The sequence below is a fragment of the Glycine max genome, chromosome 16, assembly GCF_000004515.6.
Source record: "Glycine max cultivar Williams 82 chromosome 16, Glycine_max_v4.0, whole genome shotgun sequence".
Taxonomy (NCBI): domain Eukaryota; kingdom Viridiplantae; phylum Streptophyta; class Magnoliopsida; order Fabales; family Fabaceae; genus Glycine; species Glycine max.
Genome location: NC_038252.2, coordinates 36,047,659 through 36,064,836, shown reverse-complemented (window position 1 = coordinate 36,064,836; position 17,178 = coordinate 36,047,659). Strand labels below are relative to the sequence as shown.

The window sequence follows — 17,178 nt, the reverse complement described above, 5'->3', positions numbered from 1 at the left end:
TATTATATTGATGGTTCTGATCAAGAAATACATTATAAAGGAGTCTCTTCTGTTATTTAAACAATCTAATTGAGACCCTATACGTCTATGTTCACTTTGAGGTTTGAAATAAACTCCGAACGAGTGAAATGAGATACACTTTAATAATATTTTACTCCTTTTCCATAGCATACTATTTTACCGTAAATCCACAAACCCTATCTAATAGCATTTTCAACTCATTAGGATTATTTTTTTAAAGCTCTTATTAAGATTCTTAAGTGTTTTAACTTGTACATATCACTTATTTTTATCATTTCCACCTTAAGCATCTTATAAACATCCAATCTCTCTAACCCAACACATATGAATTTGTTACTAAATGAGTCTTACCAATAACTCCACATCTTTATATTTTATCAAGTTAATGATTAGAAACTTTAATTATTAATAATATTAATACGATTATTACTACTATTAATAAAGAAAAGGTGCATTTTGTGTATAAAAAAAAAGCATCGGTGCTAAATAAGAACTCAACAAAGATTTGTTTCAATGAAAAAATCTTGTTTGGAAGGTTGTTAATAAGAAAACAAAGATAGGAATCTCATGTTGCAAATGGCCTAAGTTTGTTTAGGTAAGTTTAAGATAAATATTAATGGTAATTTTGGTTAGATGGACAAAAAATAGAGAGAAAAAAATATGAATACTTTTTTTGTTGGAAAAAAGTGAGAAGAAAAGAAAAAGGAAAATTTACTTCTAGAAGTGAAAACTTAAAATTTCCATTCTTTCAACTTTTTTTTAATGAAAATTTAAAACTTTTTTCTCCTTCCCTACCTTCTTTTCCTCGTTCCAATAAAAACTTTAAAGGTTTGTTTGGTGAGAGATGAAAAAATGTGTGTATGAAAGTAGAAAAAAAGAAAAATAAGGTGAATGAAACAAATAATTAAGAAATATAGTAAATTTTTAGAATGTTTGGTTTAAGAAAAATAAAAAAATAGAAAATATAACGTCTAAGTAACAAGACTTTACTTTTCTCATGTATAAATAAGGATAAAAGGATTGATTATATTTTTTGTCTCTAAAGTTTTTTAAGTTTTCCTTTTAGTTTCTAAATTAAATTTTGACGGTGATAATCCCAAACTTTTTTATACTCGTTAATGATTTTAGTTTTTGGTCAAATATTTCTATTAAATAATGATGTGAGGTTTATTTTATTTTTTTAAAGATTTACTTTTATGTGGTTAAAAACAGCTCGAAAATTGCTTCTTGTGAATTTCTTTTCTGGATAAAATGATTTCTTAGCCGCCAAAAATTACTTTATTTTAAAAACTCAAGAACCTCAAAAGTGCAAACAGCATAAATTTTTTTTAACAAAAAGAACATTTTGTAATTTCTTTAGATTCTTTAATTTTAGGATGTTCTTCAATCAATTTTTCTATTAATAAGTACTTTTCGTTAATCAAATTAAAAATTCATCTTGGTAGTTCGCACAATAAAACTCCAAATTGTAATTAAAAAAAGAGGAGCAAAAAGTAATAATAAAACACAAATAACTACTATTCCAGTAAAAAAAAACACAAATAACTACATCTAGATTTTTTATTCCAAAAATATTCATTATTAGTATAGCAATTGAAAGAGCGCGTGGTGGCTAGAGTCGCGTGGCAACGAACACTTGAACATATTTCCAAATGTGCAACCTTCCAAACTTCGTCCTTTTAAGTGCTCTCTTCCCTTCATTCTCTTCTTCACTCTTCATCCCATTCCACTCCTTCTCTTATCTTCTATTCTCTCTCTCTCCACCAATGCCTTGAATTGAATTCTCCCTCATGGGTTTTCTCCGGCGACTCTTCGGCGGCAAGAAGCACCACAACCCACCACCCTCCTCCGACGCCTCCAAACCCAGCAAAGACAAGAAAACATGGAGCTTCGTCAAACACAGTACGAGGTACAAACCCAACACATTACCAACAACACTTAACAACAACAGCAACTTTGACCCTTCCACTTCCTCCTCTCCTTTCCCCGAATCTTTGGACGCCAACAAACATGCCATCGCCGTCGCCGCCGCCACCGCCGCTGTCGCCGAAGCCGCTCTCGCCGCCGCACACGCTGCTGCCGAGGTTGTCAGGCTGACCAGCAGCACCGGCTGTGCCTCCAGCCTGCCCGCCGCGGCGCCGCAGTCCCGGCGCGTGGCAAATGAAACCACCGCCGCCGCAGTGAAAATCCAGTCGGCGTTTCGAGGTTACTTGGTACGTGAAAAATCTTGTTTTGCTTTTGTTCTTCGGAGTGATTAATGTTCACAGTCAAATGTTGTGTTTAAGTAACTATGTAATTTATTTAAATTATTGTTTTCTAATTTAAAGGATTTTTTTTTATCATCGTTTAATTATAAATTATTTTGAGTATGATTTTTTAAGTATTTGTAGCAAAAGTTACCAATCTTTTGATGGGATGAGAATTTAAGTTCTTTTTAAAGGCATTTAAATTGAACCGTATTCTTTTAAATATGTTTTGGAAGTGAAATTGACACTTCTAAGTGTCATGTTACGTTGCTTAAGGTTTTAAATGATGAAAGATCAAATTAAATTGATGTTTATTGATGAAAAAAAAAGTTGAATTAATGTTGAAAATATTTGCTTGAGTTTTTCAATGATTAAATTTGAGTGTTTAAGACGTTTTATTGGAAAAATAATTAGAAATTTTTTTATTATTAAATTAAGTATTCTGTGTTTTGATTAAGAGTGATGAAGTATGAAGTAATTGATCCAAAATCTTCTTTGCTTGGTCTTGTTGATTCAGTTCTTTTAAGTTTAAAGTTCAACACATGTTTTTCTCATAGTCATCTATTTTTCTTAATTACCTCTCGTTTTATTTGACTTTGACCCTAGTAAAAACTTATTTTTCTTCATTTTAAAATTTCTCCCACGTTCTCAGCGCGTGAGCTAATTTCAAATTTGTTGACTCTCTATCTGTATCTGATTTTCTGTGCGTGCTTTTTGCCCTTTAATTTTTCTCGTTGAAATTGAAATTTTCCCCCACACTGTTCTTCTTCTCGGAAAACAAACCCTAGTCAAATATCATTGCTTCATTTTCAACGCTGTTTCTTTTTTCTTAAATTTTTCACCTATCCAAAGCAACCTGTTTCCTGCCACAAGTCACAACACCCATGCCTTTTCTTCTTCCAATAAAAAGTTAATCTGCATCGTTAGGATCATGTTAAAGAATTCTATTAGTACAGTATAATTTTTCACAAAATAAATTCTATTAGTAAATTTTTTAATTATTAGTGTCTTGAAGCTGGCTACATCCTAAATTTTTAATATTAGTTTCTTTTGAATAATTCTAAATTCCCTTATAATATTTTCTCACAAACCTTTTTACTTTTTAAATAAAAAATTTAAATAACAAGGTTATTTAGATTAATAGATTTAAGAAGTATAATGAGAATAAATAACACTCCTCTTTGTTTTTAGCTTGTGGTAAAACTTTGGTCTTTGGTAGATGTTGTGTGTGGACTCGGCAATTTTGGGTTCCGCCGACAAATCTCTACAGAATCCAACTTGTAACGTTAGCAAGATAGGATGGGAATATAAAAAATCGTAACTTGTCTATATCTATCGTTTTAATCTTAAAAACTATTTTTTGGTTTGAAAGACAAAAAATATCGATAATTTATTTAATTCTTTGGGAAAAAAATAAATTAATTTCCGTAAGAAATTAAATTAATTGACCTTTTCGTATTCTAAGACGAGAAATTTGATTTTTAAATTTGGATGCTGATGTATGATTTCCGAATCTTGTAGCCTGAAAAGATAATTTATATTTTATATTTATTTTCAATGTTATGGGTGTTGACTGCCACGTGTATTCCCATCACGAGGTGGCTGCAATTTTCATGTGTTGAGTCACTTTTGTGTTGTGGGGTGTGTTCTGTTCTGCCTTTTGTCGTGTACTTGGACTGTGCCGTATTGCTTATGTGTGATTTGGATCCTTGAGAAAATGTAGCAGTGTGACTAGACAAGAGTCAATGGACAACAAAGAAAGTTTCGAGAATTGGAAAATGGGTAATTTGTGGGAGTTAGCATCTTAGTGTGAGCCCCACATATTGGTGAGTTATGATACTTACCTTTCCGGTGGCCAAAGTAGAATGTCCCCAAATGTACCCAAAAATGACACCAAAGGTGAAGTGGCCCTGCACCAACACATGATCAGCTATGTTTCTTAGGTCATGGACCTAAGTGCCCGTGCTTGTTGTTAGGCTACCTATATTTTACTTAATGTAAGTAATAAGAGAGTCACGCGCAAGTTGGTAAAAATACTAGTTTTGTTTTTTGGCTTGGTATGGTATGGGGTACATTCATTGACTCATTCTTGATTCACGTAAGTTGTTAATGATTCAGAATGAATTCTCACACTTTTATAAGTGAGTTCGGATTTCCTTAATATCTTCTTTGTTTTTTTATGATGGACAATTTTGTCTAAGAAAATCTCTTAACCGGTAGAGCTGGTTGTGGTTAAGGTTTGCACTGAAATGTTTGTGTCTATTTGATTTTCTTCTGAAGGTTCCAACATGTCATTAGTACTTTGTCAAGTAGTGTTTTGAGTATGGGATTAGGGGGTGTCATACTTTCATGTTTAGAGCATTGTCCAAGTAATCCCTTAATTAGGTAGAATTGTTTAATTTGCTGTTTGGACCTAGTATTGGAAGTGTGTATGCATTCTACCGCTTTTGTTGATTAAAAAAGAAAAATGGTACATTGATGGATTCTTGGGCTTGACAAATGAAAAGCCGAAAGTGAAAAAGCCATGTTTTTTTGGGGGGTTAAAGTGAAAAGAGATTTTTTACACCTTACTTTTAACCTTCACGTGAGAGGAAACTACTCTTGTTGAGGACAACACGGACCAGCAGCTAGGTGTAATGTTTTTTGTTTTCTTTCTAAAAGAAACTGAAAGTAACATGAAGATTACATTATTCGTTCAACTTAAATTTTTCACCTTTTGTCTTCCAACCATTGTGGGGCATGCAACATAGGAAGCTTCAATGAATATGAAGGAGCATCAATAATGGATGGCTTTACACTGTGTATTTATGTTTACTAATGATTACGCCCATCAACCTCAACCCCCCTCCCCTTCTTTCTCATGTCTTTTTCGTTTTAATGTTCTCCACCTTTCTGACATCCTATGCTTATCTATTTCCCATATTTTATTTTAATATTATCTTGAGAGTATCTTTATTTTATTCTGGATGTAGCATTTTAAAGTAATATTTCCTAAAGTGAAGAATCTTACCATAGATAACAATGTATGATTAAATGACTTTGTAAAAACTTTACATGTTAATTTGTTCTAACTAAATTCTTTTACAATTATATAACAATGCAGTTACCCTTTGCATTATTTTTGTTTGTCTTCTTTAACTATTCTCTTTTTCTCCTGAAAAAATGTGATAGTTCAATTTCATGGATATGTTTTATGAACAGTACGATATGGAATAGAATTTTATGATTTACTTATATTTTTTTATGTGAATTTGGAAGGCAAGGAGGGCATTGAGAGCACTTAAAGCATTGGTGAAGTTGCAAGCATTGGTGAGGGGTCACATTGTGAGGAAGCAAACTTCAGATATGCTAAGGCGCATGCAAACCTTGGTGAGACTGCAGTCCCGGGCACGTGCAACTCGTGGGAACTTGTCAGATAATATGCATTCTTTCAAGTCTTCACTTTCTCATTACCCTGTAAGCAAAGTGGACATATATGTATATCTTTTTTGTTCTTTTAATTATTGCCATGACATGATCCTTATCTAATTAAGCTGTAGTTAACTTGTTACAAAGGCTATGTGATGGCATTGGCATGGCATTTCACTTTCTTCAAACGTGTTATCTTTATTAATGTACTTTTCTTTTTCTACTTTTTTCTTTCTTTCTATCACCCCACCAAATGTTTGCAATTAGGAATCTGTTACAGAATAACTTTCCACCCTGTATAAAACAGCGTGTTGCAAATTAAACCGGTGCTAGAGCATGCTTCTATAGATAATCTTTAGGTTGGATCGTGCCATTGTGATAATGATAATCATTCATATGTGACTAATCAAATAGCTCATAATAACCATTAATCCTTTCTTTGAACCTTTTTTTGTTCTTCTTTCTTTTGAATAATTGTAGGTCCCTGAAGATTATCAGCACTCACTTCGTGCCTATAGTACAAAATTTGATGGATCTATTCTCAAGGTACACATGGTTCTTCTTCATAATATTACTCCAAGCATTCTCCATTTTCAAGGGATCACTTGGATATGAATTTAATTTCCCCTTTAATTGCATTCTCCATTTTCAACTTGCAGAGATGTAGTTCCAATGCAAATTTTAGGGACATTGACGTGGAGAAAGCTCGGTTCGGTTCCCATTGGTTAGACAGTTGGATGGAAGAAAATTCTTGGAGACAAACTAGAGATGCATCATTGAAAAATGGACACCTTGATGATGAGAAGAGTGACAAGATTCTTGAAGTAGATACTTGGAAGCCACACTTGAACTCACACCATAGTAGTGGCAGCTCATTTCAGACATCATCACATCATTATTTGTCTTCTGATTACAACAATGAGAATTTTGTGGCCTATGAGTCTCCATCCAAACGTTCTTCCAAAGCTCTAAATCCAAGTCTATCTTCTAGGGAGGTTCTTCCCTTTGGCTCTTTGAAATCTCACAAAGGAAAAGAAGAAGCGGCTTTGCAAAATGTTGAGGATAGTCCTCAAGCATTTTCTGCCTCCTCTAGACTTGGAAGTGATGCAAGGAGAGGTCCATTCACACCAACTAAGAGTGAGTGTGCATGGAGTTTCTTCAGTGGCTACCCGGGTCATCCCAATTACATGGCGAATACCGAATCTTCTAGAGCCAAGGTTAGGTCACATAGTGCTCCAAGGCAAAGAATGGAATTTGAGAGATATGGTCATTCCACAAGAAGGTCTCTTCAGGGTCTTTGGGAAGCAGGGCCTAGTTCAGATAGGGATTCTGATTTTAGGAGCAAGGCCTATGCAACAACCACAAGCAGCTGTTTGAACAGAATTGGGAGTGCCAATTTAAGGTGACATCACAAAAAAGATAAAGAAAACAAAAAATGGAAGAGACATTAGTTTCTTTTGCTTGGGTCTTCTGAGTATGACAGAAGTTTTAGGATGTAAGTATTTGACATGTACTCCTATAGTCTTTGTCCCCACACGATCAAGGGCCTGGCTCATGATTGGGTTTTACTGAATTTTGTTATGTTGAAATATTACTTGTTTTGGATGTTTTTACTGAATTTTGTTATGTTGGAATATAACATGTTTTGAAAGTGTTCATTAATCAATGTTGGTGTTAATTCTGATTCATCAGAAGCTACTTAACATCAAACTAGTCCCTTCCTACGAAAATATCAATGATTATAAAATAAGGATAATGCTATATGAAGACAATTTAAAAATGAGACAGGCTGAACATGTATTGAGTAATAAAGATGTATAATGAAGAGTTGTATACGTGCAAGTCATGTTTATGTACCAATATTCCAATTTCTTTTAATAAATAGAAACTAACTATTGTGTGCGTTTCTTCTACATCAAAACTTCATAAAACGCTGCATTTTCCAAGCAGTATTTTCATCATTTAGCATGCAAGCATTAATTCAATATGATGAAGAATTGCAACTTTTAGCAAACGGTCTGTTCAACTTCATTTCTAAATTCCATCTGAACATGCATGTTAATATTCACCATCCTCTTTTACCTGTAGTTTGTTGCAGATCTCTGCAATCTTTTATAGTCTGCTAATCCTTTAATAGCTATTACTTACCAAATGACAAGGTGGTTGTTTGTGCTGGAATCTTCTGCAATAGGAACATGTTGTATTTATGATACAACGATGCTTAAACAGCCTTTACATGGACAGATATGAACTACCAAATCCTGAATTCTATATCTTGTGTAGATATCCTGTTAATTTTCTTATGAGAACAATCTTATCGAATAAGAGACAAAAACACATTAATGAAACTTTCATCTTTAACAGAACTAGTCTTATTCATTAGAGGACTCCATTATTGTAAAATAGTCTTTTTGTTTTTTCTCTTTCGATGGTTTCTTTAAGTATACGCCAACCAGTTCCTTCCAAATGAACTGCATAAAGGAGTTCAGAGAGTTTTCCTCAAATAGCTGAAGCCAGTTTCTCCAATTTGATTTCCCACTGCCATAAATGTACATGTTTGAAACAATTCTTGTATCAAAATAAGCAACATCGATGCATAAAAGTATTTATGATGTAACACAAGGATTAACTAGTACAGAGTTATTCTAACTTAACCAGCGATTTTGAGTTTCAGTCATAAGTACATAATTACATTAAATATTCAGAAAAGACTTTGCTGCTCATAATAATTTTATCTACCTTTATCAGCCTTGTTTCTAAAAAAGGATATATGTGGTCTAAGAAAAAAGTATTTATTGTGTGAACAAATAATGATGTGTCAAAATGTTGTAACCAATTAGTAAATAGAGATGATGATATGTTTTGCTAAGTATTCTTTTTATCTTTTTTTTGGAAAAGTTCTCCTACTTTTATTTATCCATTGTTGTGAATTCATCCCAGTTATATTTTTTCGTGAATTCAGGGAAACTATATCTTATCTTTCTTTATAGTTTTGCCTTTCGGTGGCCCATTTCACATAAATGGACACCAAACAAAAGGACAAAAGATTGCATACATGAGGTGAGGTGACATATTAGACAGCATGACTCCCCTCCTTCCTTTGTTTTATTCTGTTCCGTTTTGCTTTGTTTTGTTGTGGTTTTTATTTCCCTTGGGACTATGAAAGGGAACTGTGGCCTTGGATGCTCACCGTAGGCCATGCAGTTGAAGACAATTGATAATGAGAATGATGTAGAAGCAATAGACTAATAGTTTCTGATCTAGTTTTGTTTTGGACCACACCAATCCAACCCATTTCACACTTTTCTCTCTCAGCTATCACCTTTGTATCAAATGGCAACTTAAAAATGCATCTTTCTAACAAATGCCAACTTAAAAATGCACCTTGCTGTCACTGCTTTTATAGAGTACTGTGTCTTTCATTATGCCAAAATAATTTGTTTTTATCAGTCATCAAAGATCAATAAACTGTTCATTTGAATCACTTTGAAATCAACTGTTAAACTAGATTTTCTCTCAGCATGATTATTCACCTGAATTGAAAAATACAAATCAACACATAAAAGTAACAGTAGAAGAGAAAGAAAGAAAGAAAAGTTTATTATGGGGGTCATATAATCATGAATTAGTTGATTTGTTTTTCACCTGTCGTGAACATGTAATACCATGAGAAAAAGCAGTACTAACGAATTAAGAGGACACGTGAATCATACGATATAGTTTATTCATGGTGTGACATATACATGTACCTAAATAAATAAAATAAAGGTCCAAACATTTGAAAAGCTTCATGTCGCCATCATTAAGAATTTGATTAATTAATGGAAACACCTCGTAAAAAAAATACGACAGAGGCTTTGGGTAAGAGTGTAAGACCATAGTTTACTGATCCAACAACTACCAAACATAATAATTAATATGAAGGTGGGGCATAACAGTCCCCAGATAAATTAAGAGGGTTAGGAATAATTGGTAGGATAAATAGGACTCAATATGGTTGCTGTTTAAGTTTGGTGCTTGGAATTTTCATGTATGGCCACTTGTCAGATGATTAAACCAGGGAATTTATGGAATGAATAGCCTCCATCAACCCTCAAGGAAAGAAAAATTGGGTTAGATGTAGAGCTTGAGCGGAGATGAATTTGTGCTATAAAGAATGCATAAACCTTTGAAGCTCAATATATGGATTTTTTCTCTCTCATTAAAATCATAAAATTTCCCAATATATTAAATACAATTCAAATTTCCAAAATTTCAAGAAATAAAATTTTGAACATTATATTATTTGTTAATAGATGATGGTCCTTGATTGACCCTTTTTGGGATTATTTTATAACTGTCTAAAACATATTTTTTGTCTTTATAGAGTTCATGAAGTTTGGATTTTCTTTTTATTTTTTATTCCTATAAAATTATAATGTATTAATTTTTGGACTTAAAACTAGATTAGGATTCGGATGAATTGGAACCTAGGTGGTGCCTATAAAGCTAGTAAGCGCGATACCTTGATAATGAGATCAAATTACACATTGTCACAATCGATTTCTGATAAACCTTTTCTCCAGATTAAGATCTCCGTGCACCGAAATGCCACTCTTTGAAGTATGCAGCGATTTATACATGGTGGGGTTCGTTCTCTCTGTGGCCTTTGGTGCAGTGATTATGATGTTGATGGTTGGTGGGGTGGCATGGTGAGAAAAGAAGGGGTATTGCATTCTTGTTTTTTGTTTTTTAACTTAGATTAAAAAATGTCACTTTTGGATTTGGATGGTTTTGAATTACAAAATAAAACATTAAAAACTAACAAAATATTCTGTAGAAATTAAATGTAAACGTTACGAATCTTACATGACAAAAAATATATTTAACTTTTATAATTTGAGTTTACAAGTGAGAAATTGATGTCTGAATTAGTTTGATGCATTGAAGTCTCGTATCTATCCTTGTGATTTCTTCAACTTACTACTTGTTTATAATTATTCTTGCCTGAACAATTGGGATTCATGACTATTAATAAAGGTTTTCTTATCATCGACTGTGTGGGACAATTAGAGTAGAATTGTTATAACTTAATCAATCATCTTGAGTTTAAATCATGAATATACAATTTTATTAACATTAAGTCTTAATTAACTAACTCAAACTAGAATTTTATCTGAGAGCCCAATGACAGTATAACAGGACCCAGGAAACAAGGTCCTGCACCGAGACTATCTTGTCATATACCAAAAAAACATTATATTTCATGAATCTCAGCCATGTATACAATGGCGGATCTTGCAAGGAGGGAGGGGGAGCCATGGCCCCCAAATTTTTTTTACACCAGATATAGACATAGTGTATATACTTTTAAGTATCGCCCTGCGTCAATATATAAAGATATAAAAATAGATAATAAATAATTAATAATTAACTGCTAATATGAAACATTGAACTTAGGTCTATACATGCTTGAGTCAAGGAAAGAATGAACATATACTAATATATATATAAGTGTAATTTTCTAAAATCTCGAGCAGGTATGTGTAGGTTTTATAAAAGGAAGAGAAATATGTGTAATTTTTTTAATTCTATGGAAAAGTATGTGTAATTTACTAATCAATGAATTATTAATTGCAAATAATTTAAAATGAAATTACCGATAAAGGTGTGAACTATATGAATAATAAGCTGTGTGAGCTATTGCAAATAACGTGGTATTGTATAAGTATTGAATACCGGGTGTTCTCAGTCGATTGACTAAGTTGCGATACCTATCTTTGATTCCTAGAGATTGAAGGAAATAATTTTAATCCTTATGTGTTTTGAGAATTGAAAAATTGTACTAGTAAGTTTTGTAATTTTATGGTTGTACTTGTTTCAATATATTACTTTACAAATTATGATTTCATGGTTGGTTTGTTTAAATTTTGCAATTTTAATTAAAGGATGTGAGTTGACAACTTGAGTCACAATCTGACCATAATATGAAATCTTTATTGTCTCTTGCGTTAATTAGTTGAAATGTGAAGTCTTTAACAGCAGTATTTTTTTTTTAGACTAATTCTTTCTGTTCACATAGAAAAAAGAGGAATAGATATGTTGACATTCATATTAATGTATGCTTGATATCCATAGAGACTACTAACAAGTTAGTATATCGATCAGGAAGCAGATGATATCTAATCCATGAACCAGCCAAATTCAATTAAACTCAATTAAATATTTGTAGGTTGGATGAGGTCATCCAATTGGATTAAATTAATTTTAGTTTAAGGAATCCAATTAAAATTGAATGATAGATGTAAATTCTGAAATGTACTATTTGAATACGCACAAAAATATTCATGAGTATCTTAGTATCCAACTCTACACATACTCAAATAATAATAATAATAATAATAATAATAATAATAGATAACCAAGTTATATAATCCACCAAACATAAAAGGAATCATGTTGTTTATTTGTTAAAAGATAGATCATGATCTTTATTTTCTTAGAAATAGGTTACATTCCTTAATTTTAAAAAGATCTTTATTAGCTTCTTTTTTTTCAATTTTCTCTGTTGATGTTTTATGAATATCATTGTTATATTTAGAAAAAAGATATTTGAATAACATTTTAATGATGGTGTATCTGTGATATCGATGTTCTATGATTATATTTTATAAAAGATTTTAAATGGGATCTTAATTTAATTACTATTATATTTTTAATCAATATTTTATTATCAATTTTTCATAATTAGTTAAAGTACAAATAATGGTACATGTATGCACGGCTATGTAATCCAATGAGAAAGGACATGCGTATTAAAACTACTGTCCACGCGAGTATGAGTCTGGTTACAGGAATTTTTAAAGGATACGCAGATGGGTACTATAATATCTTAATTCTAACTATTGGCATCCCTAAACACCTGTTAAATTATTTTTTCCTCGTTTATTTTTTAGGTTCAAATGTTGCTTCTTTAATTTTAAAATGTTTAATTAGGTTTCTTAATTTTTAAAACAGATTCTATTTGATTCCATATTTCTTGTCACCTTCAAATATTTTTTTTATTTTAAAAATAAGTGACCTAATTAAATTATTAAAAAATAAACCGATCAAATTAAACCTTCAAAATAAGTCATGGAGAAAAAAAATAGTTTAATCTTACTTATTGTATAAAGAAAATGATGTTGATATGTAGACTAATATAAATGCTCCATAAGCCTACCCAATATATTTCTCATTTTTCTTTTATTCCTGCAAAATTCTTTTAAAAAATATTGTCATTGTTGTGAAAGTGAATAAATTGTTTGCAATCTCACATTCTAAACCCATTTAAGCCACAACTTTTACAAATCAACCCACGTAAATCTACAATTAAACACATCAATATTTTAATATTACCAAAGCTCGAGCCATTTCACCGAATAATTCATGAACATATATCCACCTTAAATAGACCTAATAAAAGATATAATCTTTTAAACTTCATTAAAATTGAAAAAAATTAAATTTTAGAAGAAAAAAAATAAAAAATATAGAACTAACCCATTAACTCTTACAATTTTATAAATTCATTTACATTTTATGAATTGACTCATGTATAAATTCTATTTATAGTAAATTTGATAGACTCAAATTTTATGTAAACTCAATAAACTTTCTGAGTTTATTTTTAACATTGGATGCTAACCAATGACCAATTGAAATAGTTTTTATTTGGGGTAAGTTCAAGTCGGTAATGGTTTCTGAAACACAGTAACTTGGATTTTGAACCATGTTTCCGAATTCAATATGCTTAAATTATCAAGGTGAATGAGAATCAAAGGAATAGGTAAAATTTATTCCAAACTATCATTGAAATACACTAGACTGGTGATTACAAAGAATATAGGGGCGGGATAAATGACAAATGAATTTCATGTACAAATAAATTTCTTTATATATTATAATACACATAAATCCGCAGTCAAACCAATAACTGACTTTTGACAGAAATTAACAGAAAAAAGTTACAAAACAACCCAATTTGTAAGAACTGTAGCTATAGCTATAAAGAGGACGATAGCTCATGCCCTTTTGTTTAATTGTCATTGCATTTCCATTTAGAAGTTGGAACACATGTTAGATAGTGACACCAATGGCAGTGATCATATCCATTCTCACCCCGGAATAACATCACTAGAGCAATAGATAACCTGTCATTCAACAAATAAAAGGAAAGGAAAGCAAATGATAGAATTAGCATCACTTGATATGGAGTAGATTAAGCAACAAATAACCAGCTCTCCATTTCCTAACAGGCCATGAGAACTAAAAACATCTCCAGAGATCAAATTTAAGGTTTAGTTTATACGATTATCATATAGCAAGTTAATATAATTACATCTCCTATACCAAAAACAGCTGAATCATGACAGTAATATTGCTTAATGAGTTTCAAGGATTTAAGGAAGTAACTCACCCAACAATTAGTAAAATGGCCGAGACAATCCATAGAACATATTGGTAAGCCTTGTATTTTGACTTGAGGCGAACACCAGCAGGGGGACGTCGTTGTTCTAACCACCCAAACTGAGGGCGGAGCAGCAAAATAAACCCAAGGAGAAATCCTGTGAGGAATCCCCCAATATGAGCAAAGTTATCAACATGTGGTAACATTCCAATGGCAAGATTGATGACAATAATAAACAGAAGTGTGAACAAAGCAGCTGCCTGCAAAATGCAGAGGAAGAGTGTTAGAAACTTAGAAATGGATGTTAAATGTACCATATAAGTATTACCCATGTGCAAGTCATTTAACCTAGTTGATGGACCGAATAAAAAAGAAAAGAAAAGACCCACAAGACCAAAAGTGTTTTTCAAATCAGCACAAATTAGTTCATGCAAATTATAAGAATATTAAAATCAACCAACCAGGATGTTTTGTAAATTCAGTTTTAGTGATTGAACAAGAAAAAAAAATAACAGTTCACGATTATGAATACAGGAATTTGTCAAAATCTTTTCATAACATTAATAATTTTCCTTTTAAAAAGAACTAACAAACACACAGAATACAAAAATAGGATGGGAACCAACACCTTATTAGTATAAATACTCCAATTTGTGATAAGTTCTGAAAGCATTGCTCCAAGAAGTCCAAAAAGAGCACCAGAAGCACCAACAGAAATGTTGTTTCTAATGAATAAGGAAGATAGTACACTCCCGCCGAATCCAGACAACAAGTAAATAATTCCTATCCTCACTGCCGTTTTGAAAAATGTCAGGTCATAACCATTCAAAAGCAAAATTTGAAGAACACAAAAGAACATGAACACTTCCAAATGGGGTGACCATGTCCAAAGGTATAAAACTAAAACTTGAATTTTTTTATTTCCTAATTTTGTGTATAACCTGAAATAAGCAGAAAAAAGAAACATACCAAACCCAAATTGTTGTTCAAGACGAATGCCAATGAAGACCAGGCTCAACATGTTGGCAGCCAAATGAACAACTCCAGCGTGCAGCCAAATGCAAGTGACGAGTCTCCATGCTTGATGATGATTCACAACATCATCCCACCGAAGTGCTCCCATCTTTGTTAAGCTTCAAAAATGAAACAAAAATTAAATCAATAAATCTGTACGAAATCTCTATACCAACATACTAGCAAGTAGTTTGGCCAAAGAACTTCAACTTAACAAAGGAAAAACCCAGTCATCAAGGCTAGAAAATAGGTGTTATTATTTTCCTTAGTGGTGGTTTTGAATGCACATCTTGTGCTTCGGCCACATTTTCTTATCAATAATACTATCTTTCTTTTGCCCTTTAAAATAAAATATTTTTCTTAGTGGGTCAATAACTTATTCTTCTCATATACACCAAAGACAAAATCAATTACCGCCTTTATTTTGTGCTAAAGGGTAAAAGGATAAGGGTGATTTTAAACTATCAACAGCAAATCAAGCATCCAAAATTGAAAAGGCTAAATAAAAACGCTGTTGATTGTGTAATAGAAGACAGCAAATCCAGCTATTCATTTAATTTAGGGTAAACTGTGTGCTAGGTTCTCATTTTTTATTTTTTGTCAAATTGGTCTTAATTTTTATCCTCCTATCTCCGATAATGGGTGAATTTCGTCCCTCATAGCTCACACTAAAATCCTAAGTTTCATAAAGAAAGACAAAATTCACCACATGTCAAAAAATACAATGATTTTACCTATTATAAGAACTAAGACCAATTTTAGCCGGAAATTGAGAGACCAAAAACACATTCTAACTATGTATGTTCATTAATCAAAAATGAAAAATTGACTTCACTTAGCACACTCAATGTTCACGGAGACACATGAAAGACAAAAATTCACTTAATCCATTAAGAGAATAGTTCGAAATTGATGCCACGGAATCAAAAACAAAAGCAGATCACAAAAAACCGACACCCAATTCATCAAATTAACCGGATTTCAGCACCAAAACAAAGCCAAAACCAACAAAACAACTAATTCAAAAACACAAACAAAAAATTAAACCACTGAAAAAGAAAAGGCCGGTAATTGAGCTCTTACGTGGACGAAGAGGGACCAAATAACGGATTCTCCCTAAGGGGCTGAAAGGAGAACCGACCCAGAAACCTGGCGACACATTCCCCTTCAAAGCCGAGATTTTTCCTGGGACAATCGTTGAGATACATGGCCACAACGAACACCACAACGTTAACCGCCACAAACAGCGGCACGAGCCATGACGTCCAATGAACTTCGGGATCGTAAACATAGGAAGTGGGAGCAGCACTGTAGCTTATGTTGTTGTAGTTCTTGTTCGCCCCTCCACTTTCTAGATCTCTCCGTGTTGTTGATGACATGGTTTCGTCTTTGGTCTGAAAAGTTTCAAAGAAAGACTCAAAGTTTCAACGCAAAAGGGTGAGTTGGGAAGAAGAAGGTGGAGAAGGGTTTGGAGCTTATATCGGAAATGGGAAAGGAAAGTGATTGGGAAGGTTGGTGTCACCGAGCAGTGGAAGGAGACGTTTCAGGCTTCTAATTGTAACTGCTGCATTATTATTACTACCAAACTTAGGATTAATTGGTTGCCGGTGGCTTCAGAAAATGAGGAATCTATAACAACAGAAGGAGTTTTTTTTTTTAATCACCTTTTTTATCTTTATTTTTATAAGGATTATTTTATCCTTTAAAATTTTATTTTTTAATTTATCTCAATATTCTTCTTATATAATTATTTTTTATCTTTTTTCTTATTATTTTTATATTTCTTTTTATAATATACAAACATCTCTATCTCTCTCTAGCATCAATATATCCCATCATCTTTATTAAATCAAATTTAAAATCATTTATTTTTTATTTTAAAATTCATTTTTCATTTTTTTATTTCTTAATTTTAAAAATTATCTTAATTTTAAAACTAATCATATTTTAATGTGTTCATGTATCATTATGGTAACATAATTGTCCATTTTAAAACTTCTCATAAATCAAATTTGCAAATAATTAATTCTTTTTAATCTCTAACTTCATTTTAGTTTTTTA

General features: G+C 32.1%; 2 protein-coding genes across 3 annotated transcripts; one reads left to right on the top strand and one right to left on the bottom strand.

Annotated features, from left to right (window-relative positions):
- Positions 1-1,699: 1,699 nt before the first annotated feature.
- On the top strand, positions 1,700-7,341 carry IQD57 (protein IQ-DOMAIN 57). Its single transcript, XM_003549070.4, has 4 exons — positions 1,700-2,234; positions 5,526-5,723; positions 6,156-6,221; positions 6,335-7,341. Exons 1-4 carry the CDS (start codon positions 1,812-1,814, stop codon positions 7,079-7,081), a joined length of 1,434 nt encoding a protein of 477 aa, XP_003549118.1. The 5' UTR covers positions 1,700-1,811; the 3' UTR covers positions 7,082-7,341.
- A 6,224-nt stretch (positions 7,342-13,565) lies between these two features.
- On the bottom strand, positions 13,566-16,740 carry LOC100813345 (RHOMBOID-like protein 2). 2 transcript variants are annotated; one of them, XM_003548163.5, is made up of 5 exons: positions 16,201-16,740; positions 15,073-15,236; positions 14,732-14,895; positions 14,113-14,363; positions 13,566-13,846 (listed from the first exon to the last, which is right to left on the bottom strand). In XM_003548163.5, exons 1-5 carry the CDS (start codon positions 16,494-16,496, stop codon positions 13,732-13,734), a joined length of 990 nt encoding a protein of 329 aa, XP_003548211.1. In that variant the 5' UTR covers positions 16,497-16,740; the 3' UTR covers positions 13,566-13,731. The 2 variants fall into 2 exon arrangements, with proteins under 2 accessions (XP_003548211.1, XP_040866543.1); XM_041010609.1 differs by having other exon boundaries at positions 14,732-15,236; positions 16,201-16,729.
- Positions 16,741-17,178: the final 438 nt, after the last annotated feature.

Coding starts and splice junctions, on each gene's coding strand:
- IQD57 (XM_003549070.4), top strand. CDS start 1,812: ATGGGTTTTCTCCGGCGACTCTTCGGCGGCAAGAAGCACCACAACCCA. Junction 2,235..5,525: donor CGGCGTTTCGAGGTTACTTG/GTACGTGAAAAA, acceptor TGAATTTGGAAG/GCAAGGAGGGCATTGAGAGC. Junction 6,222..6,334: donor TTGATGGATCTATTCTCAAG/GTACACATGGTT, acceptor TTCAACTTGCAG/AGATGTAGTTCCAATGCAAA.
- LOC100813345 (XM_041010609.1), bottom strand. CDS start 16,496: ATGTCATCAACAACACGGAGAGATCTAGAAAGTGGAGGGGCGAACAAG. Junction 14,364..14,731: donor GGAGTATTTATACTAATAAG/GTGTTGGTTCCC, acceptor TGCATTTTGCAG/GCAGCTGCTTTGTTCACACT. Junction 13,847..14,112: donor GCCATTTTACTAATTGTTGG/GTGAGTTACTTC, acceptor GTTGAATGACAG/GTTATCTATTGCTCTAGTGA.